General features: G+C 40.1%; 2 protein-coding genes across 13 annotated transcripts in view; one reads left to right on the forward strand and one right to left on the reverse strand.

Moving 5' to 3' along the window:
- Positions 1-6,442, forward strand: part of LOC117827656 (triple functional domain protein) — an 88,802-nt gene extending 82,360 nt beyond the window's left edge. For all 8 annotated transcript variants that reach the window (XM_034704290.1, XM_034704292.1, XM_034704288.1 and 5 more), the window contains 8 exons: positions 954-1,095; positions 1,204-1,231; positions 1,370-1,532; positions 1,760-1,881; positions 1,997-2,075; positions 2,311-2,511; positions 2,616-2,754; positions 3,778-6,442. In XM_034704290.1, the coding sequence (XP_034560181.1) occupies positions 954-1,095; positions 1,204-1,231; positions 1,370-1,532; positions 1,760-1,881; positions 1,997-2,075; positions 2,311-2,511; positions 2,616-2,754; positions 3,778-4,332 (1,429 nt within the window). In that variant the 3' untranslated portion in view covers positions 4,333-6,442. The remainder of the gene's footprint in view (positions 1-953; positions 1,096-1,203; positions 1,232-1,369; positions 1,533-1,759; positions 1,882-1,996; positions 2,076-2,310; positions 2,512-2,615; positions 2,755-3,777) is intronic.
- A 2,249-nt stretch (positions 6,443-8,691) lies between these two features.
- Positions 8,692-25,377, reverse strand: part of LOC117828166 (growth factor receptor-bound protein 10-like) — a 47,721-nt gene continuing 31,035 nt past the window's right edge. For all 5 annotated transcript variants that reach the window (XM_034705178.1, XM_034705175.1, XM_034705177.1 and 2 more), the window contains 11 exons: positions 24,382-24,497; positions 22,162-22,236; positions 21,726-21,863; positions 20,965-21,075; positions 19,178-19,276; positions 19,003-19,080; positions 17,763-17,879; positions 15,772-15,838; positions 15,439-15,526; positions 14,941-15,034; positions 8,692-13,739 (listed from right to left, as the gene is read on the reverse strand). In XM_034705178.1, the coding sequence (XP_034561069.1) occupies positions 13,593-13,739; positions 14,941-15,034; positions 15,439-15,526; positions 15,772-15,838; positions 17,763-17,879; positions 19,003-19,080; positions 19,178-19,276; positions 20,965-21,075; positions 21,726-21,863; positions 22,162-22,236; positions 24,382-24,497 (1,130 nt within the window). In that variant the 3' untranslated portion in view covers positions 8,692-13,592. The remainder of the gene's footprint in view (positions 13,740-14,940; positions 15,035-15,438; positions 15,527-15,771; positions 15,839-17,762; positions 17,880-19,002; positions 19,081-19,177; positions 19,277-20,964; positions 21,076-21,725; positions 21,864-22,161; positions 22,237-24,381; positions 24,498-25,377) is intronic.

Raw genomic sequence — 25,377 nt, forward strand, 5'->3', positions numbered from 1 at the left:
TCTTCCACAAAATGAAATCAGAAATATATATTCCTCATAACAAATGTAATGTTTTTTTCATTAAAGTGCCACATTTCCCATGTTTAAGAGCAGAATTTGTGCCGGTACATGGGTCAGTAGTGTGTGTATCTGGCTTAAATATTGTGGTATTTCCTATCATAACATCATTGCATGTGCTTTATGTAGATCTATCTTTTCCACAAAATCCAACGAATTTGCACGCTGCCATTTAATTCCAATAAGGGGAGTAAATGTCCAGACTGTGTCCTGTTTCTTGCTACTTGCCAACCTGGGGCCCTGATTGAAAGAGTGAAAAGTCATGCAATAAAGAAGAAATTGCAAAATAAAGGTTGTGTCTTAAATGAGATGATACGGCTTATTGATTGAACTTTGTTTAATCAACAGAAAATATTGTATATAATATCTTAATGATATTTCAAGTTTATTTATGTAGCACTTTTCACAGATCAATGTCACAAAGTGCTTTACAAAGACAAAACATACAGGGAAAAAAAGGAAAACAAATAGGCAGAATTTAAGTGCTGTAGTTACATGATCCACAGGTACATGAGTAAGAATTTGACAAAACAGTCTGGAAATACAACAAACAATCAACAAACAGTGCATTAAAGGTGTGGGACCATTAACCACATGCGCATTAGAACAGGTGTGTTTTTAGAGAGACTTGAAATCATCAACAGATTAAATCAACACATTGATCCATATCAGTGATTCCCTACACATTCCATACTTATTAGATCACATACAGTCAAGTTCCTTTAATATCAGTGTGAGGGAGTTGTCCTGAAGCTTTTATTGTGCTTAGTATAATCCTAGAACAGTGTGATGGTTTGTTATAGTACTGCAGTGTTTACCCAGGTGTAGTGCTGTCTACAGCCTGTTACCTACAGGACAAACACTTTGATCTAATTTTACTCCTTCTGTTGTCATAGTAGGAAGTCTTCGTCCTGGCACACGTCCCTGCGCATCCGTAAAAAATCTGAGAAAAAAGAGAAGGAGGCAAAGAAAGAGACCAAATTGGAAAACGGTTACAGGAAGTCCAGAGATGGCCTGGCCAATAAAGTTTCTGTAAAGGTGAGTTCAACAGTGTGATTGAGAGAACAAATACTCTGGTGATAATGAATAAAACCTCTGCTTCATGATGTGGTTTCCCTCTCTAATGAACTGTTTCCTTCCTCTCAGCTTCTAAATCCAAACTACATCTACGATGGTGAGTGTTACTTTAATATTTTAATACCATGAAAAAGCAATATGTTTTAAAAACAGTGTTAAACTGCTTTAAAAGTTTGGTGATCATGAAGGCATTTGACAGGACTCCACGCTGACCCTTTCCTCCTCTGTCTTTCAGTTCCCCCAGAGTTCCTTGTACCTCTGAGTGATGTGACATGTGACAACGGAGAGAGTGTCACCCTCAGGTGTAAAGTTTGTGGTCGACCCCGGGCGGCTGTCACCTGGAAGGGCCCCAACCAGAGCAACCTCACGAACAACGGACGCTTCAGCATCACCTACAGGTAAGAAGACAAGGTGTTACAGCAGTAAGAAAAACAGCTGCAGTGTTTTTAGTTATACTGAAGGGAAAGCTGCTGAAGCCTCTTTAATCTGCAGTGCAGGGGGTGTTTTTCAACTGTCACATATTTGCTGTAGCACAACTGAATGTTTTATTGTAATAGAAGGCAGTGAAAGAGATCCACGCTGAAATAAGATACGTGATAATTGATCATGTATCTGTTCATTTCAGTGATACAGGTGAAGCGGCACTGCGGATCAACGGCGTAGCCTCTGAGGACGATGGCGTCTACACTTGTGTTGCCACAAACGAGCTGGGCAGCGTAGCGTCATCAGCAAGCCTCAGAGTGTTAGGTAAGAGAGCAGGTGGATAACAAATGACACAGTGATCAATCCGTCAACAGACAACAGTAGGCAGTGCTGGTTGTCTGTGTAGACATGAACTGAACTTCTGTGTTATTTGTCACAGCCATGTCCAGTGACGGGGTCCGAGTGAGCTGGAAAGACAACTTTGAGGCTCACTACACAGAGGTGGTTGAACTGGGCAGGTAAGAGACTCACTTTACCATCAAGTGCACCAAGCCTGGCCTGTTATGAATAGGAGAAATGACATGTATTATTTAGCATTGAGTGTTCTCACCTTGATATGACTGGTTTCGGTTTATTCCTCTTCTTTAATACCCAAAAGTCCACCGGTGTTAACGAGGAAATAGACTCTGAATGAGAAAGCTGTATATATCAGTCACCTCTGACTCTAAATATGAATCGTCTGTCTTTCACCAGGGGTCGTTTCTCTGTGGTCAAGCGTTGTGACCAGAGGGGCACTAAACGTACAGTGGCGGTCAAACACGTGAACAAGAAACTGATGAGGAGGGACAAGGTGACTCAGGAGCTCAATCTGCACCAGAGACTCCAACATCCCCACATAGTCAGTTTGATAGACACGTATGAAACCCCCTGCAGCTACGCCCTCGTCATGGAGATGTGAGTTTTAAAGGCAAACTCCACACATACTTAAATCATCAGCTTGACAAGCCCACGGACACCTTGAATGTCTTATCCATCTTGATGTGTTTGTGATGTTTCAGGGCTGACCAAGGCCGTCTGCTGGACTACATCGTCAGCTGGGGGAATCTGACGGAGGAGAAAGTGGCCTGCTACCTACGGGACATTTTAGAAGCTTTACACTACCTGCACAACTGCAGGATAGTACATTTGGATGTAAAAGTAAGCACTCTCACCTTAATTTGTTTTCAATGCTGTGCTTCTTATGATAGATAGCAAATTTAATCCTTTTTGTTTTTTTAAGATGTGTTTTTTTTGGGCATTTTCACATTTTTCAGATAGGATAGCTGAAGAGATACAGGAAATGTGGGGAGTAGAGAGAGGGGGAGGACATGCAGTAAATGGTCAAGGATGGAATAGAACCTGCGACCTCTTTGACGAGGGCTATAGCCTCTGTATATTGGCCGCACGCTTAGACTGCTAGGCCAACTGCACCCCTGTAGATTTAGTGTTACACACTGACGTGCATTAAAGCTTATTAAAGCAATCTCTATACAGGTTTCTCTACCTGTCATTCAAAACACCATTTCTAGGTTGCAGATCTGAACATATAGTTGTCTTTCACATACACTTCATCTTCTCTCTTTCGATGATCTGAACAGTATCTATTTGGTTGAAAGTGATCTGCATCAGCTGCAGACATCAGAAAGAGTATTGTTTCATATATTGTGGAACTTTGTTATTATGGTGGTAAAGGTCAGTGTTTTTAGCCTTGTAGAGATCAATCAATCAATCTGTATTTATGTAGCACCAAATCAGAACAAACGTTATCTGAAGACCCTTTATAAACAGAGCAGGTCTAGACCATACTCTGTTATATTATTAACAGACCCAACACCAAGACAGGATAAGATCCAGTCCCATCTTACAGACAGGACTCAGTCTGATCTCATCTTAATCCACCATGAGCAGAGACCTTTGCAGCATTTAGCAAGTTACAGTGGTAAGGACGAACTTCCTTTAACAAGCAGAAACGTCCAGCAGGACCAGACTCATGTTAGACAGACATCTGCTGAGACCGAGTTGGGGTTGGAAAGAGGAGATTAAGAGAGTGAGAGATTAACTTACTTTTGGGTTCTTGTGTTCTCTTGAGTACTGAAGGACAACAACAAACCTTTGCTTTTACTTGACTGCAGTAACATTTAATAAGAGAACTCTAACAGTGCCGCTTTGATTCCTCCCCAGCCTGAGAACCTGCTTGTGGCCAGCACCAGTGGCCAGCTAACGGTCAAACTCACGGACTTTGGTGATGCTGTCCAGCTCAACAGTGCCCAATACGTTCACCCTCTGCTGGGCAGTCCAGAGTTTGCCTCCCCAGAGTTGGTCCTTGGAGAGCCTGTGTCGCTAACCTCTGACCTGTGGAGTCTGGGAGTGGTGACCTACGTGCTGCTGAGCGGTGCCTCCCCTTTCCTGGATGAGAGCGCAGAGGAGACCTGCCTGAACATCTGCCGGCTAGACTTCAGCTTCCCCAGGGATTACTTCCAGGGCGTCAGCCAGGCAGCTCGGGACTTCATCTGTCTGCTCCTGAGGACCGACCCCGGCAGGAGGCCTCTGGCTGGGCTTTGCCTCCAGGAGCCATGGCTGCAGGTCGGTATGGCTGACGGCAGAGCCAGAGCAGAGAGCTGCCTGGACACCTCTCGCCTCATCTCCTTCATCGACAGGAGGAAACATCAGACTGATGCTCGGGCAATGGGAGGAGTCAGGAGCTTCATCCAAAGTCGCCTTCAGCCCCAAGTTTAAAGGATAGGATACACAAGTCCAACCCAAACTTCAGTTCCTACAGCCTAGAGCACACAAGAGTAGGAAGAACAGGACATCCTTCCTGTTGTGTTGTCCTCTGCTTGGGCTGTAGGGATTGCAAGTTCCTCTGGAATTGAGCATCTTGCTGGTTTAGATGAAACAAATGAATGTTGAGCTCATCCTCTTTCACAGAATGCTGATTTACTAAAGTCCTGTAGTCCTTTCACAATTAAACTGAGACCGGTAAAGGTCCGAAGCCAATCAGAGCCCCAGAGAACAGAGTTCTCACAAATCACCTAAATTATTGGATGCCCTTGTCTACTGCTGCTTGCTGGTTTCAACTCATAACAGATTTTGTAGTTAAGTGAACAAAAATATATAAAAAAAAAACATTATGAAGTAATTTATTTTCTTTGCAAGAGGTAAAGCTGATCATGAGGAGCCAGTTGATCAAGCCTTGACACTTGCACAGAAGCAGAGTTTTTAGGAGGCGATGCCAACAATGCTGGTGAGAGTGCAAACGGCTTTCTGTTGTTGCGAGAGAGAAACAGATCGACATGTTTTGCTCTTTTTCACTAAAACTGTAACTCAAAGACTTTTGAGGAGCAGCCCTTTCTTATAGAAACAATGTAAACAAAGGAAAAGTCTGTCTATGTTTTCAAGAAAAAAAAAAGAACTGTAGAAAATGCTCATCAGTTGAAAGTTGCTGTGCCACTTTGGACTCTGTAGACACCTGGAAACAGTAACTTTATTGAGACATTTATACGTCTGATCAGAGCTTTTTGATGGCAGCGCTTATATAATGTACCTAATCTAAGATACCATGATGACCATGTTGTGAGTAACAATGCTGCACTGTCCATTCGGCAAAGAAACAATAGACATCCATGGTTTGCTTTTTCTAGAACAAAACTTGTGTTGCGCAGATATGAGATGTTTAAGCCTTACCTTGTATAAAGACTCGTGTCTTCTTTCCTCTGACATTCACATCGGACTCCTGCTTTTGGATTGCAGGACATCAGACTGTCCCAGCCTCGGCGGCAGCGGTAACTGCCAAACACATGGGAGTGGATTTAGAGAGAGGAAGACAAATTACTGTAAATGCACTCATTGTATGTTATGTTTGATTATCATGTGCAATGTTGCGGCTTTAACATTTTATGCAACTATTTATGAAGACATCTGTTGTATCTGTAATAAATCTAGAGAAAAGCATGTACTTGGTACTGCAAGCACTGCTGGTAGTTTGTGTTTATTTGCTCTTTGAGTGTTTTGACTTCCAGGCCAGGTTCGAGGTCACAATCTACAATCATTACAGTTTGTTCAAATTAATTTAACCCTTTTTGTACTGTTTGCCTTTGTAGTATTGGTACACCAAAGTTGCGCTCGCTTTATAGTACTTAATAAAAAACAACTGTTTTATTGTGATTATGGTTCACTTGAGTTAGAGAATCTATGACCATGTGAAATGATTGTTTACACTAGTGAAACTCAAACTAGTCTTTTGTGGTCTTCATTACAGAGGAAGAGGATTAAAGGAAGTTTTAACTGGTGAATTGAATGGGAGGTTTGTTTTTTTTTAACATAATTTAGTGAACCGTGTTCTCATTTTATGTAAAGACACATGTTGCCAAAATATTTACCCATATTTTCATTCCCTCATAAGAAATATACCCTGAAACAGAAACTAACCACAGCTTTCTTTCTGGTTAGATTCCTCTCCTAAAAGATTAAAATACAGGATAATCAAAGACAACCTTACATTGACCCAGTATATGATAAGGATTTGATGCATTCAAACAGATCCTGTCAGCAGCAGAGGAACACCGCCTCTGATATCGTTTTATTTATTTGAAAGTTTTGAACAGGCCACGACAACAAGGACACTTGGACTGGATACCTCAGTTTAGGGCTTTTTTCATTGTTGTTTGTCTTTTTGTTTGTTGTTTGTTTCCAGTTTAATTTGTTTCATGTTTGATATTTGTTTTTTATGTTTTTTTTTACTTGCATGTATATTTCTTTGTACAGATCATACATATTTTCCCTTGTAAATAATCTCATTCTGCCATCAGTTATTTGAAAATTAAACACAATGAAATCATGTACCTGATTTATATTTTGTTTCTTAAGTTTCTTTTGTTTTATTATTCAAACAATTATAATTTAACATCAGTTTAAAGAACGTCATCATGATGGATGATATATTTAGTGCTTAGGACTCTCACTACATCGACACTACTGTGGTTTGCCCCCAACACCATACACCAAAGAGATATATGGGAAGAGAAGATTAAGATGTTTTATTTTCCTGGCTACTTGGTAACTTACTCTGCAAAGTTAACATGTTTGGATTATGTTCAGTTTATCATCGACTGTAAATTACAGTCCTATTAGTTATTTCCTGAGGATGTTCTCAGTGGGCGGTATTGATCCTCAGCTGAGATAATATCTATAAAGCAGCTAATGTGCTTGTAACGTAGCTTCCAATTATGATAGCACTTCTGATTTGTCTCTCCACAGTTACAATCTATGCAACGAGGACTCTGGGTTTCATTTACCCAGCTAACTTAAAGAAAGCCTTGTTATGTGGATTTCCCCTCAGGAGGAGATCTGTCATCAAGTCTACACATTTCACTCTGTGTTGTTCTTAATCCATTCAGAAAGCTGAGTTTCCAACATGTTTTTATTTATGACAGGGCTGATGATGCTCAGAGTTTTGGTTAACCCTAACCCCTAACCCTAACCCTTCAATAATGCTGTCTCTCAAATCCCTGAATATACCATGTTTTACAGATTACCTGAGTAACCTGACAAAGCTTAAATCATCCTGGACAAATCAAAGTAAGACTTGGGACAACCTGAAGAAGATCAGCAGCATCAGGAAAGTTTTGTCATCTTCATCAAAAAACACTGTGACTGGAAGCTGTGGTAACAAATGGTTGTCTTCTGAAGGATGGCTGTTTGGGTAAGACACTGTACACCCAAATTGTTGGGGGTATAGTTGCATGCATGTGAATTTGATGAGTAAACATTAAAATGTAATGGCTTTGCTACTTGATGCATTTAAGTAACAAAATGTATCCATTTGCTATGATTAAGCGCTTCACACTTACAGAGACATTTGGATGTTTTTAAATCCATAGAGTCCTGTGGTAGTAGGAAAACATGTAATGAGCTTTCACAAAGTCTTATTGTGACATAAACTTTTTTAAGATGGTCAACTTAAACTCAGCTGTAGTATAAATCTGAGCAGTAGTGTGTTAGGATCTAAGTAAAATTAAATTTAGTTTTAGATTTTGGTTTCAAATGAAAAAAAAGCTTTGATTCACTCTCTTTTGGTGCTGATTGTTAAACAAATATGGTTTAAGGTTTGCAGCTTTATTTGAAGAGTCATGTTTCAGAGATTACAGAAAGCGTGGCCCTTTTTTTCTGTAGGGTTGGTTCTGATTAAAAACATGGTCTGCACTGCCCTCAGGTGGCTCTTAGCTCACAGTAGGAAACATTTTCTTTCACATTATAACCACTGAGCTTGAATCTGTGTGAAATAAATCTGAGACGCGCTGAAAAATATCCAGTTCATGCAGGAGTAAACAACCTGGTCTCCTTGGTTTCCAAATTTGTGGAAACTATCTTTAACTCAGTGTAGGTTTAAATGATTTGCAAACCATCATCTTTATTTTAATCAATATTTTACACAGCATCATAACTTTTTGGGGTTGTGGTTGAATTTCTGTTTTTTTGCATTTTTCTGTGCCTTAATATTTGTTTTGTTAAATATCCACTTCTTTGCTTAAAAGGCAAACACAAAGACCTTTCCTTTGTCCTCTCCCTCCAGTCATCCTCTATGATATATTGTCTTCAGTGGTTGTGTTTTGAGGCTACTTAGATACATACCGGTCATTTTTACTGTAATGTTTATAGCTCCTCATTTTTGAAAACTGTATTTTTTAGTTATTAATTGGTCATTCTAAATTACCTGTAGGTGTGTGTGTGTGTGTGCGTGTGTGCGTGTGTATGAATGGTTGTCTATTTCTCCATGTCTGTCATGAGATAGGTTGGCGACCTGTCCACAGTGTACCCTGCCTTCTGCCCAATGTCAGCTGGGATAGGCTCCAGCCCCCTGCAACCCTGAATGGAATAAGTATTCAAAATAATGGATGGAAGGATGGATGGATTTTTTTCAGTTAAACAGGTAAGTAATTGGCCTTGTTTTATTTTCAGTTAAATAAAAAGAGAATAGACTCAAATATTTAACAAGAAGGGTGAGGAAAAGCTCAAGATGGTAAAGATCCAACTTGCACTCTGTGAATGAGCGACAGCACAAAGCTTCAACAGAACAGAACAGTACCAGGCCAGCCATTTTTGGTTTATAGCAACGTTGTCTTTTATTCTAATTTCCAATAAACAGAGAATATATCAGTCCCTTATTTGTACAAAAATACCTGAACAGGATACAATGTAGATCCAGGGGCCGTGCAGACAGAATGAAGCAAAGCACAATGGGGCAATCTGAAAAATGAATAAAGTTCATTTTCTCTTTTTGTCTTTCCCTGAAAAGATTTTTATCTTCAGCTTATGACGACTTTAACCATAATAAAACCCAACAATGCTGAACACCTGTACCTGCACCGTAAGTCATCAATGTCGATGGGTACATGATGTTTACCTGATATCAAGATTTAGTTCCAGTAGGATTATGTTTCACAGTTACGGCTATAACTGTACATGAATGCAGTGAGTGGACGGATGGCAACTAAGGACTCGATACTGTTCACAAACAAGAGGCACCTGCTGCAAGAATAGGCGAATAGAAAATGAATTAAAAAAACTTTGATATGCACCTTTAAATCAGAGTAAATGGTCATAATGAAATGCACAACCCTTTTGAGCTACAGCATATAATTGCACTACTTGCGGTGAAAGGTGTACAAAAGCTGCTTTGAATATCCCCAAGGATTAAGCAATGGTTGTGTGAGTGCTCTTCAAGAAAAAACTCTAGTATGTGTGGCTGTGTGTGGGTAAGGATAATATTCAAACTGTCTGAAAACCAAAAGTAAATGAGTGGAATCAAACGTGAAAAACAGGCAGACAGAAAGAAAGCAAGAGAGGGGATATTCAAAAGATGTGGCTTTAAAACAAAACGGCATCAGAATTGGACACTGGCAGAGTTCAAGACTGTCAGCCTGTCAGCTTATACACACAACTGATGTTCTGAAATTTGACATGAGCCAAAAATCCAGTTTGATTTTTTAAAAATAAAAAACAGCTTAATTTAATACTGTATATAATGTGGTATATTCTTTATATATATTTATATAAAAGGTCATTTTGTGGCAAACCAAAGCAAATACACTATAATGTCAATATACACAATCAAATAATGAAAAAGAAAAAATAAATCATTCTTCATTTTTACACGGAGTTATGAGCAAAAGCATAACGCCCCATATATAGTGATCTGTGACCTGGGTACAGTGTTAGATCTACATCCTCTCCATAGCTTCACATACTTAGAAAACAAATGATACTGTATACTGGTATATTCATATACATGGACTTGTGTATAGGATTGCATTGTAACACAGTGATTAAAAATGGAGGGAGAAAGAGAGGGTGGTGGTTTGTACCCACTGACCCAAAGTATGGTCTCGTGTCCCTCTCTGACAGACAGGAAAGAACCTCAACAAAGATAGGGGATGCTGGGAAACCTCCAGCTAAAGTCCTGTCTCCTTTAAAATCCACAACTTAGCATGTCTTGACTTTTCTGACCTTTTACTTTACGGAGAAGGCAAATTATGATAACGGGCAATCCTGAATTTAACAGTCTGGCCATCCACAAAAACAAATTCACCATGGAGTCATAGCTTACAGGCTGGACACATGAAAAAGGAGGGCAGGGGTTCAAGCATAATCCAGTCCCTGGAGTGAGTCTGCCTTTGCTGATTGGAAAGATCTGATTGGTGGAGCACATGATTTGGTCATTTGGTGGCAGCAGTGGCTTGAGGGTCAATGACAGTACTTAGAGAGAATTTAGTCAGCCTGGCAGGGAGTCTGATGGCCTCCTGCTAACCCGGTCCACTGGGATTCTGGCACAGGATGAAGGTGGAAGTGCAGGTGAGGGCAGGTTAGGATTGGGTTTGGGGTGGGGCTAAGGCAGCTGTTTCATCACACATTGTTCACTGATTGGTCACATGACAGGAGGAGATGGCAGGGAAGAACCAGTATTTCCTTTTATGTATTGCTACAGTAATGATCCACGCTCTTTACAGGATATTAACAGGGTTCAGGGATGTTTTTAAGGAAGCACTACAGTTGGACATTTTCATTTCTTGGTTGAGTTTGATGTGATGAGTGATCAAGTCAGAGTTCACATTTTGGTATAGACTCTTTCATGCCTGCTTGAATTTTCTCTCCCAAAGTGCATTTAAATAACCATTAGAAATAGACACTACCATGTTGCTTATAATGATATGTAGGCCTACAGTCACAGAAATGCAGCCATCTAGCCCAAAGTAAAAGGCTGAAACTGATTGTTGTTGATCATTTTGCTGATTTCTTAAGGTACATTTATTGTTTTTACAATAAATGTTTCAAATTTCTTGAAATTCTTAACCAATTCATCTGACTTTTGTTGTCCAAACAACCAAAGAACCATTTAGTTTAATTTGAGACAGGGGAAAGCAGATTTTTCAAGTTCTCTTTTGAGCTCATTTGATTGGACAGCTGAGGAGAGACGGGAAATGTGGGGAGCAGAGCGTGGGGGAAGGCGCGTAGCAAAGGGTCATAGCCTGGGGTCAGGGGACTGTAGCCTCTGAACAAGGACCTCTGCCTAAACCACTGGAAATTGTTTTAGTTTAGACTAATCAATTAATCATTGAGTCCTAGAAATAACGGCAAAACATCAGTACAGTCTTTTACTGATGTGTGCCTTGTGCAAAGCATTCTGGTCTACTGAGGCCACTGTTGGTGTGGACATGGTTTCCTTTACCTCTAGAAGCTTGAATATCTACTCGGATGACTGTTGTACAATAGACTTAAAGAAATGAGTCCTGTATGTTTGATTGTGACTGACTGACATCATGTCCCGCTGTTCCCTGCTGACCTGTGCCAGTTATTCTGAAGTGTTTCAAAGTGGATTTTAAGAAACAGATTGACATGATGGGGGATGTACTTATTTGCCGTCATGTCAACAGTTTGATGAGAAGATTGATATCACTTTTATGTCTTTAGTTTATTCAACAAAATGTTTGATACCTCTAGAAAAAGGTAAGAAAGAAAACTACAATCAAGTCCAGTCAGCACCTTTTTGGCTAATCTTAAGACGTCAATGCACCCCTCCAAAAAGGTCCAACCACAAATAGTCATTTTCACCAACTTAGATTGTGGTTATGACGAGCTTCAGAAGTGCTGGTATGCAGATTTTGTTTCCCACTGCTTTCAATCTTCATGCACAGTTAAGCTAATAGCTACTGTTAGATGATTGTGGTGTTGCATTTAGCATAAATACAACAGATCTGTATCAATGTTCCCATCTAACTCTTCAGAGGAAGTTAAAATAATTTTGAAAATGTGTAAAATATCAGTTGAACATACTCAAAACACGTTTGAAGTTATCCCACCCTCTTGTAATCTTGAATGGGTTACTGTATGTGCATTTCAAACAGCTTCGATTTCTTACACAAGGCTCCCAATTTTCACTTAAGGCGCATGACCTCAATCAACTGTGCGTGGATGCATGGTCAACTGAGTTCACATTTCAAGTCATTTGTTCATTTACATATTAAAACAAAAGAAAACATAATAGGAGTGCTTTTGTTGATTTGTCTTTTCTGATGCGTGGAAAAAGTGGTCAGAATCCGAACACGACAGCTCCAACCCATCAGTATTAAACCAAGATCAATAAAATGTGCAAGCAGTGAGCTCAGAACAGACTTAGGAAATGAAAATGACATTCAAAGACAAGTTCACCAGCAGATTTAACCCTTTCAGTTTAGAAAAAAAACACAATAGTAGAAGTCATGGGGATGATAAACTTTTAAGGAGACATCCTCCTCTTCCTCCTGGTCCTCACATGCTGCAGGCAGTTCATGAGCACATTCATTTTATCCCCAAGCATGATTGTGTTGGTTCAAGCCACACAGAGGTCCAAGATGTTCCCAAACCTGTCTGAAAGGCACTGCATGATCAGTCGTGGCTCTCTTTGCTCCGTTGCCACTGTTATCCAATCAGAACTCCAGGAAATTCACGTGCATGCTTTTCAGAAGTGGAGGGGGTCGTTGGGGTTGTTGGAAAAGGACAAATAGAAAGCAGGCAGCTTCATTTAGCTAGAGAGAACAGCTGTCGTCTGTCCGCTTAGAAGTGCAAAACTAGTTCTGCATTGAATCAACAGTAATAAAACAGCATTAAAATGACATCAAGTAATCAGCTCTACAAGAGAGGCTTGTTATAGCCCTCCTGGTTAACATTCCTCTGTCCTTTCAGCAAACCCTCGCCGCTGCTCTGCATATTTTTCCATTAGCTACATCTCTTTCTCTCCCGACTTTTCTCTGAGCTTCTGTGGGGGAGGCGAAGCGGGATTATGGGACAGGACACAGCAGAGTGGCAGCATCAAGTCCACTTGGGAAGGCTTGGGGAAAGGGGCAGGGTGTCAGCTTATCCAGACTGGACTGCACAGGTTGAGAATACCCCTGGATCAGGTTTGATAAGAACCAGAGAAGTTCTCGTCCATCCCTGATGATCGATGAGGAAGTCAGAGGGTGGTGCCCGCCATCCATCTCAGCCACAGAGCGGCATGGATGGAGTGGGCACCACAGCTTATCAGGCCTGGAGGAGGAGAGCATTTAAGGGATTGAAGTGTTAGGGACTGTGAGGAAGGGAGACCAGCAGCAGTCCTGCTTCACAAATCTTATCTGTCTTGTGTTTTCACAACATACAGTCTGATTTTGGGGTCAAAACGGCAATGACACGATCCAAGTGTCCTTGACAACGCAGGAGTTTGGCCGACTGCTGGGTCCACAATCTGCAATGCTTCAGCCATCCAAATACTTCCCATTTAAACATCCCAACAGCAATAATGCTGTAAAAAAAAAACTGGGTGCACTGGGAAATTAAACTTCCAGTGCTGGTTCTTGCTGAGTAGTTCAAATATCCCAAACTTGACCTAACTTTTCTCTATCTCCTCAGGAGGGGCAGATGAGGGTTGGGATCTCTTGAGTGAGAGGTGTGCAAAAAGGGGATAAAGGTGTCTGGGTTGTGGAGTATCACAAGGCCACAGCGGTGCAGGGGTGTTTGAGCTTGCAGGGCAGCACTCCTCTGTTCAGCTGGTAAAACTCCACCAGGTGGATCAGGTCAGTGAACTTTGTGGCGCCATCATCAAGGCTGAAGAACACTTGGCCATCCTCCTCACACTTTGGACCAGACAAAGAGGGTTTGAGAACAGAAAACAGTTAAACATCACATGACAATAAAGAACTTGTGACATTTTCCTTTCAGGTCACAGCTGAAGAAACAAATGAAATTAATCTGTCAGTTTGTCAACAACTTGGTTCAAACCGAAACTGCTCGTCAGCCATTAAAGGTTTTGCCATATATGTATGAAGAGACATTCATGAACCCAATAGGAGGTATCATACTAACTTTAATATATCCCTCACTTTTCATGTTTGTTTGCATATTAGCCTCCTAATGTGAGCATTAGCTCATTTGTGTACTGCAATACAAACTTTAAATAAGTTCTCAATTTCTTACACATATCTGCACTACACTGTCCCCTTGCTTGACATTTCTACAATAAATATTTCTAAAATGAACCATGAGTGTACACAGGGGTAGTAACGGTACAAAAAAAATGGTTCAGTTCGGTTTGGTTCTCGGTTTTGAAGCGTCAGTTTAGGGTACATTTTCAATAAGGGAAACACATGCGACACATAAAATGTATTTTTCTCTAGTAGGAACTTAAAGAACTGTTACATGGAGTCTTAAGTGCAGCATTGACAGTTCAGGCTGTAGACCTGCTCAGATTTTTTTATAACAATTTAAATATAACGTCATAAAAGAATAATATTACAAAAATAAAATAGAATAAAACACAACTTTATATTTCACCTGTCAGGTATGCATGTCTCTTTACTTTCAGCGAACGTATTTTTGGTCTTTTTTTTTACCCCCAGCAAATAAAACCAATGATTTCAGCATTGTTTGATATCAGCAGTACCACATGTGAAAGTACGTCTGTTGTTATTTAGGTGAACTTCCCCTTGGAGCCATTTCAAGTCGATCATTGCATTGCATCAAGATAAACACAAACAGATGTCTGCCTGGGAGGAAGGAAAAACTTATGCTGAAATCTCAAGGCTTGATATGCTTTGGAAATAAGTGGATAGTGATGCAACCAAATGTAGCAGGCTTGAGGGGCAGATGGAGGTTTAACATTTAACATTTACAAGAAGAGTAACAGCTGGAAATTTGCAGGGACAGATAGAGACTGGAGTTTAGTAATTGGGCTATTTGCATGGAGTGTAACAATCAGTGTTTAATCAGCATGACAAATATATTTTCCCTGGAGAATTTGAGTCATGTAATTTTCCAAGAAACAGTAATGTGACTGACCGGTAGGATCTGGAAGTGCTTGATCTTCTGATGGTGGCACAAGGTGAGCACAAATGCCTTTGGATTACTCTGACTGTCCCGCAACAGAAATAACCTAACACAATGAACATGGGGGAGAAAAGATTAAACTGCTGCATCAAAGCTGACAAATATATCACTACAGTCGCTCTATCTGGGGATTTATACACAAGTATAGTTTAAAATATAGAGGATGTGTTGCTGCATGGGTTTAGGCAGCATTGACTTTTTGAGAACCTTATCTTAATCCAATGGGTAAAGGCTAAGCACTTTTGCTGTCAAGCCAAAAGCAGTTTGAGACGTTGTCATTCTGGAGTCTAAGCTATTCCCAGAAGCAGCAACGTCTTTTTTTTTTCATCTTTTTTTTCATGGAATTCCAGTGTTACAAAATAATAGTTACTGAACTTTTCCTGAAGCCATTTACTGCATATTAAAGCAGACCAATTTATCAAGTCAAATGAAATTGAAAGCTGTTCTTACCCGTCTACTTGGCCTTGTTGTATGATCATTTTGTGGGCTTCCTCTCTCATGATGCGACCATGAAACCAGACCTGTGTCCTGTGGATCACTGAAACACAGACATCCACGTGTCAGTATCTGTTGTTACATGAAAACTTTTGTCATTCTGACTGAAATAATACACTTTAACATTTGGAGTGACCTGTTTGCCTACAATTGAATCTCATTCTGTCATGTTTCTATAAACTCAAATAGTATAATTATAGTAATAGGCTTCCTTAAGAACTAATCAATGTAGCTGTTTCTCTCTGGCTGGTGTTTGCTCCATTTCTTTATAGTAAAATGTGAAAGTACCTGTGCTCAGAGAGGATGGGTGCAACGGGCTGGGACTGCCCAGGACATTCATACGCTGGCTCCGTTTCTAATGTGAGAGAAAAAGAACATGTGCAACATGAAAATCATTTAAAGCCTATTTTCAATGTAAGACTGTGCAAAGACAACAAATCGAATGCTGAAACTGAAAACTTTTACAGTCAATGCCAAAGAAAGTAATTCTTGCCTGAGGCAGCCTGAAGCAATCAAACTTGATAACTCTTTCCTCTCAGTGTCAGACAGTGACACTGAGAGCTGACCTGTGGACTCTCACAGCCAGCAGCTTCATACCCTCTCCATTTTTTATCACTTTATTTATTCAAGTTGTTGATGCACATATCCGGGATACACATATCTTAACATATTCATATTTGCACACTCACATAGGTACTTGTTCATATTTGGATGCACATACTGGTACATCATTTGATGCCAGGAGCACATAAAAAAAAGTTGGGACAAGCAAACAAAAAACAGAAAAAGTTGTTTATCAGTAAAAAGAAAAAAAAACACTTGAAGGAGCATCTCCCAACTAATTAGGTGACTTTGCAACAAGTCAACAGGTCAGTGACATGACTTGGTATAAAAATAGATATCCAGAATAGCCGACTCTCTCAATAGTAACGATGGGACGAGGTTCACCACTACTAGTTTTCTTGGTTTTCTTATCTGTCCCTATTCAAAGAGCACCTCAAACTTACACCTTTTTTAAGTCCAGGAAGCACTCCCTCTTCCATTTTTTGATTCTACAAAAACCTTCAGTAATCTGAGGACTGTTCCCAAAGAGTAAAACGGGATTTTATCATCTCCAATACATACTATTAAAATAATCTCTATACAGGGTTAGGGACAAGGCTGAAAACTAGTACTGGCTGGACATGATCTTCAGGGCCTCAGGCAGCACTGCATTAAAAACACATAACTCTGTCGTTGAAATCCCTGCATAGGCTCTGAATCACTTCCAAAACACATTGTCTGTGAATACAATCCATCATTACATCCACAAATGTAGGTTAAAAACTGAACCTTGCAGAGAGAAACCACATACAAAAATGGTCCAGAAACCATGGCAACTCCTCTGAGCCCAAGTCCATTAAGGGCAGAGGTAAAGAGGAAAACCGTCCTGTGGCCGGAGGAATCAAAATTCAACATTCTTTTTGGAAATCATGGATGCAGTGTCCTACGTCCAAAAGAGGAGAAAGACCACCCTGCTTGTTATCAGTATACAGTTCAAAATCCAGCATCAGTGATGGTATGAGGATGCCTAAGTGCCCATGGCATGGCTGTCTTACATGGGTAGCATGGCATTATTAATCTTACATACAGGTTTTGGAGCAAAATGTGCTGCCATCCAAACAATGTTTTTTTCAGGGAAGGCCTTGCATATTTCAGAAAGACAAATACCAGACCACATTACATCTTACAACAGCATGGCTCTGCAGTACAAGAGTCCGGGCTCTACCCTGGTCTGCCTGCAGGTCAGACTTGTTACCCACTGACAACACTTACAGCATCAAGAAAGTAATAAACAAGTCAAAGGGGAATGTGAACTGTTGAGCGATTGAAATCTTACATTAGGCAAAAGTAGGACAACATTTCACTTTAAACTCCAGAAACTAAAAGTTTAAAGAGTGTTGTTACAAAAAGAGGTGATGCATCACAACATGGTGAACATGCCAACATTTTTATAACCTGTTTCTAATGAGCATATATCAATATCAAATAATAACATTTTTCAGTTTCAATATATGATTTGTTGTCTTTAGACTTATTTGATTAAATATATTGTTCAAATGATTTGGAAACCATCAAATTCCTTCTTTTATTAACATTTTTCAGTGTCCTCACTTTTTTGGGATTGAGGTTGTAAATCTAACAACTGAGACATGAATCTGTTTATATTTGAAGTCAGAGTTCCCAAACCTCCCGTAGACCTATCCATCTGAAAGCCCAAGCTCCATCCTCTTTCTTACCCTCCAGGTCTGCCCCTCCTCAACAGCAGCGCTCTGGGCCTCCACAGGGTTGTCGATGACGCGGCCGGTCCTTCCGGAGAAGTCCATGGCGACAAGGGAGTTCTCAGACACACTCCTCTGTTGAGACGTGGCAGGGCGGGATGATAGATGGAGGGTGGTAGAGGGTTGAGAGTAAGGGGAGGGGGCACACAAGAATGGGGGAGGGGGTAGACAAGGTGAGAGGTCAAACAAGCCAGACACACTCACTGGGGCATGACAAATCCTGTCTGCACACAGACCCACTTCAGTTACTCCACAAATGTCCCTCGGAGGAAAGCACAAGCCTCTCATGGCCCTCCTGCTCAAATCATTCTGGTTTGCTTGAGTCCGTCTCTTATCAGAAAATTAAGTCAATGGAAGGGTTGTCTTTCTTATATCATCATCATATTTTACTGGATGTATATTATATTATATTATATTATATTATATTATATTATATTATATTATATTATATTATATTATATTATATTATATTATATTATATTATATTATATTAGTGGAAGATGATGGTGATCCTTTTGAACCATGGGATGTTGGTTGGGAGTAAATTAGTTTTACTTCAACTAACTAGTTGTTCTTTGAGGAGCATCTGTCACTCACTTAGCATTCAAATGAAGATATAATGGGCACTACCCACATTAGATGTTTGCTACATGCATTGCTACAGATTTGACATCATAAATGATTTGATTGACATGCTTGAAAGTAACAGTAAGTTATAAGACAATTTGTTATTATATAAAACTCACTCCACATATCTATAATGATTAAAAGCTCAACTGCATACGTGCACTGTACTATGTTGTATATGTGTGCTGGAGTCTTATGTAAACCTTCTCTTTCTAAAATAACTCTGGGATAACACGTTATGTGTTGGATGTACTTAGACTGCTGTTTGTTGCAATGAGCAGTCTGACCAAATTCCTTCCACCACTCAGCACTGCTTTCACCTCATTAACAAACATCAACAACAGCAATGATCGTTTCAGTAGAAATTCATTTCAGCAAATCCCTCTTATGCAAAATGGAAATCTAAACCACTGTTGCGTGTTTCCTCTTAAGAGGGCACAAGGTAGCCACAAAGTGAACTAGTTTCCAATCAACCATCAGCTAATTAATGGATCAATCTGGATTGGTCTTGGCTGCGTAGGGGAAATAGAGTAGGGTTGTAAGAAGATGATGTCAGAAGGCAGATCCTTACCACAGGTGCTGTGAAAGGCGGAAGGTTGGACTTTCTCTGCTGAGGGACGTTGTAGCTCTGATACAGTACTATCCCATACTGTGAGAAGACGAGAGAAGAGAGATGCTATTATCTTCAGGATGTCAAAGACACAAACTGATTAATGTGAAGAACATATAAGAGTACAATGAAGTACTTTGAGTAGTCTGAAGGCAGTCATCCAGCAGGTCCTGCTCTGTTCATCCTCGGCACACAGCATCTTTAGCTCCTTACAGTCACTCGTCACTTTACTGGGCTGTCAAACATAGAGAGGACACGGTGGAACATTAAATTAATGAGATCCACATCCTGAACTTGAATAGGAAAATCCTGTTCTGCGACATGGCAGGGTAAGGCATCAGTACCAAGTCACAGTGTCAGCACTGTGCTGTTTGTAACACAGGTCTGTTCTTCGATCATTTTGCAGACGGGCACAGAAACTTGACAACAATCAGATGCAGCAAATCTAAAATACTGCATTAAGCAAAAAAAAAATAATGAGCCTACATAGTTGCATTTAATGATCACTGCTAAGAGAGGACTGGGTTATGATTTCAAACAATGGCCACTACAGCCTGAAAAAGCCACTAGAGAATAACAAAGAGATGAAACACAAACAGTAAAAAGAGTTTAAGACAACGAGCATTGTGCCATAAATGTAGCAAATTAACTAAATGTCAATACCACGTAATAAGTTTCTTCAAGTTATAATTAGCTATAATTAGCTGCTATAAGCTTCTTGTCATGCCAGACCAAGTAAAGCTGAAGCTGCTAAACCTATTCAGTGTACAAGAGTGTGTTAATTGTTTAAGGACTCTGTATTTTATTATTTAAAAGGAAGAATGTGTTATTATTACTAAAATGTTGCATTGCCTTGTTTCAAAAGAGCCATTGGCACTCTGACAGTAAACATTTTAATATGATTACACCCAGTTAAGCAATTCCCCCTCCAGTCAGTGACGCTCACCAAAGTGTTCCAGCGATAACGACACCTCGCTGTTTGGTCCAACACAATGTTAAATCTGTTACTGTACTTTTGGAATAAAATCTGTAAAATATGCTTTCTCATTCTTTTGCCATTTAAGCTTTTAAAGTGTAATAGGTTCTAAAGCATGGTGTGGAATTATAAAAATGTACTAGATGTTGTAAAAAGTCCTCAATGTGTCCTCTGTAATCTCTGCAAAAGAACAATATATTGAAGACCTACTTGTACAAGCGTTATCAGCACCACAGCACATACTTTCTCCTTTCCCTTTTCTCCATCAGTAACAAGAACAGACGGCTCCTTAAATGCAACCCTACTGATAAATTAATTCATGTCACCATAGCAACAATCCAGCCACCCCGTTCAGCCAAGTGAAATCCCTCACCAAATCCTGCACTGTCACCCCCGCTGACAACATCTGACATGCTAGTCGTCTAGTGTGTGCGTGTGTGTGTGTGTGTGTGTGTGTGTGTGTGTGTGTGTGTGTGTGTGTGTGTGTGTGTGTGTGTGTGTAAGAGAGAGGTGAGGGGGTTAGTCTGGCTAGATTCCCTGTACCATCCTGGCTTATCCCACTGGGCTTATCCCAGATCAGCAGGTGACCCTCCACAGATAACTCCTGGAGTGGGACACACAGTGCTGAGTATGTGTATGAAACCCCGCTGGGCGGTTTAACCCTTGTGTCTGACACACATGCACACACACACACACTCAGACACACACACTAACACACAGGGATGAATATAAGGAATAGGCAGGTACATCTGTTTCAAAGCAGGTTTAGTAAAGATCATATAACAGCCACACCTGAAAGTATCTCTGGATGATGAAGTTACTTCTTTACGGGATTAGTCTGAATTTCTAATCATTAAAATACAGATTACTTTAGAAATGCTCAATTTAAACGTGTAGATTAAATCATTTGTTTACATCATTAATCATTGTATTTTTGTTTGTGTTACCTTGATGCAGAACTGGAAGTCTGTGGGAGCATTGTGGAGTTTTCTTCCTGTTATAATGGTGAAGATATTACTGTCCTCCAGGTCTGACAGCAGCTGCAAGTGTCTGGGTTCCTGATAAGTCGTGGGAAAGGAGAGTGAAATTAATTTCAGCAACAATGAAAAGGTAAAAAATTATAAGCTACTTTAAATTATGTAACTTTTTAAAGCATCTTTTCACGGTCTTGGCAGATGTGAGTCCAACACGAGTCTGGTTCTACTGGAGGTTTCTGCCTGTTAAAGGAAGTTTGTCCTTACTGCCGTAACTTGCTAAATGCTGGAAAGTGCTCTGCTCATGGTGGATTAAGATTAGATCAGACTGATTCCTGTCTGTAAGAAGGGACTGGATCTTATCCTGTCTTGATGTTGGGTCTTTGTTCATAGTCTAACAGAGTACGGTCTAGACCTGCTCTGTTTGTAACATTCCTTGTGAGTTAGTGCTATTTAATAAAGATTGATTGATTGATTGCTTCGGCCGATCCAAAATAGAGATTATGGGGGTTTAGTTTTAACTATAATTCAAAGATCAGAAGAAGCTTTTATAGATGAAACATTAGAACAATTATCGCACAACAAATCATTAGAACAAAATAAAGCACAACATATTCTAAGCAAATAATTCACATGCAAATTTTGTCAATCCTGAAATGTATCAACTAAAATGTCAGATTATTCCCACATATTTGGTCCACAGATTCATGATCAATACAGCTTTACTTTATCACCTTCGATGTTCCTTTAGTAGACAAGTAGAGCCCGGAGCGCCGCAGGAACATGTAGAGCTTCTTCCAGGATTTGCGCCCAGGCTCCTTCAAGTACAGATAGCCCTGAATCTCTGGACAGCTGCTTGAGTTCAAGAAGTTCTGCAACAACACACACACACACACACACACAGTATCGATCACAAATACTGCTGCAGAGCAACTGAGTGTATTTCTCACAAATGTTTGTGATTCTGCCTCCAACATCCTGGATATAACAAGATGTATGAGTGCGTGCATATCATTGAACTATAAGATGCCCCACAAATATAAAAACAGTGTTTGTAGTTACACTTTTTTCCAAGATAGAAAATATAGTGTTTGTTAGATTAGATTAACAAAACAACAAGTCCTGTGCTATTAAAGATGCCTGTGCCTCTTCACTGAGACATTGCCTCACCTGTAAGAGTTGTGACTGAGGGATAGAGCCATCAGACTCCTGACACCAAGCCACCATCTGCTCTGGGAAGAAGTTCTGGATGGAAAAACACACACAAACACAGACTGACAATGACTGAGAGAGAAAGAGAGGGAGGGAGGCACTAGAACCTCTTAGTGCATATGCAAGCTCTGAGTGGGGTAGTGTTTCTTTATGCAGGATACGTCTCACGTTCCGTGTGTGTGTGTGTGTGTTTGTGTGTGTGTGTGTGTGTGTGTGTGTGTGTGTGTGTGTGTGTGTGTGTGTGTGTGTGTGTGTGTGTGTGTGTGTGTGTGAGACTGATGAGCACAAGGACTCGGAGACAAAGTGGTCAGGGCAAGTGAGGCAGATGAAGAGAGAGAGAGAGAGAGAGAGAGAGAGAGAGAGAGAGAGAGAGAGAAAGAGAGGGAGGGAGGCACTCCAGCCTTAGAGTAGATGCAGTATGATCTCACCCGCTGATGTAATCCCCTTTAGCCAGCATTGCTACTCTTAGCTTGATTGACAGGCCTTGGCCAGCATTCGGGTGTTTTACTGTGCTCATTACCACAGAGCTGAGGTCACCTGCTGGCTCTGACACACACCTAAATCACCACAGCAATAATGTCATCGTATACTGGGCCAGCACGTTACAGCAAAGCCCCACACTGAGCTCACATCAGCAAAAGATTCCACGCAAACCAGCTAACGTGACTTCCTGGTTTTCAGATACAGGTTTGTGTCTTAACAGCTTTGCATATGATATTCACACTGTAATCCAGAGATGCTTAGCGTGGGAGGAAAAATAACGGGAGGCTTCTTCAACACCAGCATAAATAAAAAAAATAAGCGAGCCTGAGACATGAGACGGCACAAAGAGACTGTGAGTATAAAGTTAGACTGAACAATAGTGACCTTTCATTCCATATGCAAAATCATCTTTAATTTTAAACAGGAGCTAAAAATTGTATTCAAGTACATCTGACCAGTAAAAAAATGCATCTCGCCTATAAAAACGGATTCAACATAAAGACGCATGAAATGTAACATTATCAGCAAGGTTAGCTACATGGCTATTAGCGATTCATGTCCACTTAAGCGTGACTAGACTGAAAGAGTTGAGACTGCTGGTTTTATTTAAAAGCCCAACATCAGACCTAATATGTGTATGTCATGTTTTTTAACTTTTGTTATGAACTAGCTTCATCTGTACGCAAGGTTTTGAGCCTATAAGCAAATGTTAGCATGCTTACACAAAAACACAGATACTGCTCAGGGTAAACCTTATACCTGTTAATCATGAGCATGCTAGCATTGTAACTGAGCATGTCGGAAGGCATCAATCTCAAAGTACTGCTGACGCTAACTCCAGCCTTACAGAGCCACTAACATTGTTGTAAGACATTCCACTGAATGCAGCGCCACACAACTTTATTCTGTCCTTTTCTGTGGGATATGAGTGAGAAGCTTCCTTAGGCAATTCAGACAGACCAGTGACACAAAAGAAAGGGCATAGGGGTGAAAATTTGAAGTTACACTTTTTATTGTTATGTAGTACTTTAAATGCTAAGTAAACTCCTATTAGTGTTTGATGATGACTAGCAATGTAATGCTAACGCTTCAACCGAAGTTGATGTAGAAAGCTTAATAGTAAACTTACTAAACATCAGCAAGTTGAGAAAAGTAAAAATAATCATCATTGTCGTTGACGAGCAAGTTAGCACGATGATATTAGCATTTAGCTAAAAGTTAAAAATTAAAATTAAAATTAAAACAGGGTTCTGGCCTGACAGTGTTGTGAGAGTTGTTTGTTAGTTGTGAATATGAATAAAGACTTTGAATAAGACTTCAGATTGTTGAGTTAAGTTGAGTTCAGCTTGTAACAGTATTTAAAATATATTTTATGGATCAAAATATAACGAACTGTGTGTTTTCTATGGCAAAAATCAATCATAGGTAAAGGTTTTGGATATCATTATACAATTTCAGCTTTAAGCAGATCTTTACCAAAGATATCAAGGCCGGATAACCACATGAGCCCCAGTCGCCTGTGTGGATATATATATAGATGTGTGTTTGTGTGTGTGTGTGTGTGTGTGTGTGTGTGTGTGTGTGTGTGTGTGTGTGTGTTTTTTTGAGAGAGACGGCAAGTACATGATTAGCAATGTGAGCATGAGTGCTCAGGACTGCGTCAGAAATGAGCTCTTTTGGATGCAAAAGACTCACCAGGGGGTTCCTGAAGAATTCATATTTGGCATAGTTCTTCCTGAAGAGGAATTTACTGTCGCTGTTCATGGAAGCTTGGACCTGAACCACCAGCTCATGGTCCTCCAGACATCTCTCTGTATGAGGAGAAGAAAAGACAGACAGTGTGAGTCACCTTAAATGTGTTTGGACTGTCAGTGTGCACTGCTCTGGGACTCATGTTACAAATCAACATTTATTTGGACCACAATATTGGCTATAAAACTCAGACTCAAGCATTTTGAGACAGCTAGTACCAATAGGCATTCACTACTCACTTATATGTTAAAGGGCCGATGTACTTGTGCTAAGTAGGCCTTAAGCCTTTCCCCTGTTTCTTCTGTTTTCTCTTCTTTTATAATGCACAAAGATTTCCTTGTCAGCAAAGCACCTTGTTTACTGTAAACTGATTTAAAGAGTGTCCTCTAGCAGCAGGAAACATGACTTTTTGATGTCCCATAACATACTTAAGTAATCATCAGTTTCATGTTGTGTCACTTTGCAATTTTCACTGAAAGTTGTCATACAAGCAGACTGAAAAGATGTAGTTGTTTACACAAAAAATGTGAGGCGAACACGCTATAAATATGAAGCAAACTCATGAAGCTTTCTGTTCATGTCATAAGTATACTGTTATATATACTCATGACAGTTAGCAGTAAACATGTATAATATTTAAAATTCACAGCATGCCTTGCAATAAGTGTTCTTTATGAGCACTTGCTTTACTGACTGAATGTAATAGTTTACCAGTTTAATCATTTATTGCTGTATCAACAGTTATATTACTGTATACAATGACACAGCAACAAATCCCCTCTTACTAAGCGACAACAAAAGCACTGAGAGGTCAAATGAGGAGGGGCTGAGGAGAGAAGGCTGTGAGGCAAAGAGGGATGAGTTGAAGGTTGGGAGCTGTGGTATGAGATGCAGAGGGGGGAGAGAGAGGAAGAGCTGGTGGAGGTGTGGGGGGCATTG

Source organism: Notolabrus celidotus, chromosome 16 (genome assembly GCF_009762535.1).
Source record: "Notolabrus celidotus isolate fNotCel1 chromosome 16, fNotCel1.pri, whole genome shotgun sequence".
Classification (NCBI taxonomy): Eukaryota; Metazoa; Chordata; class Actinopteri; order Labriformes; family Labridae; genus Notolabrus; species Notolabrus celidotus.